We start from the raw sequence: 239 nt of genomic DNA on the forward strand, positions 1-239 counted from the left end.
TCAAGGCGAGGCTGGAGACTCAGCCCCACGTGCTGCCGGTGGTGCTGCTGCCCTTCGCCGGTGCCTACAGCCGGGTGCTGAACGCTGGCTGCCGGCGGATGGCGCAGATGGGGGTGGTGATGTTTGCGGCAGCTGGGAACTACAAGGATGATGCCTGTCTGTACTCGCCAGCGTCTGAGCCGGAGGTACGGGCTGGGGGGTTTCCCCAAGGCTTGGGGATATGTGGGGACACACTGCCA

General features: G+C 65.3%; 1 protein-coding gene across 1 annotated transcript in view; it reads left to right on the plus strand.

The window, feature by feature from the left end:
• Positions 1 to 239, plus strand: part of PCSK9 (proprotein convertase subtilisin/kexin type 9) — a gene marked incomplete at both ends in the record, with an annotated part of 2,903 nt that overhangs the window by 1,229 nt on the left and 1,435 nt on the right. The window contains 1 exon segment of the mRNA XM_010076778.1: positions 11 to 185. Coding sequence (XP_010075080.1) covers positions 11 to 185 — 175 coding nt within the window.

This window comes from Pterocles gutturalis, unplaced genomic scaffold, assembly GCF_000699245.1.
Source record: "Pterocles gutturalis isolate BGI_N339 unplaced genomic scaffold, ASM69924v1 scaffold3763, whole genome shotgun sequence".
Taxonomy (NCBI): domain Eukaryota; kingdom Metazoa; phylum Chordata; class Aves; order Pterocliformes; family Pteroclidae; genus Pterocles; species Pterocles gutturalis.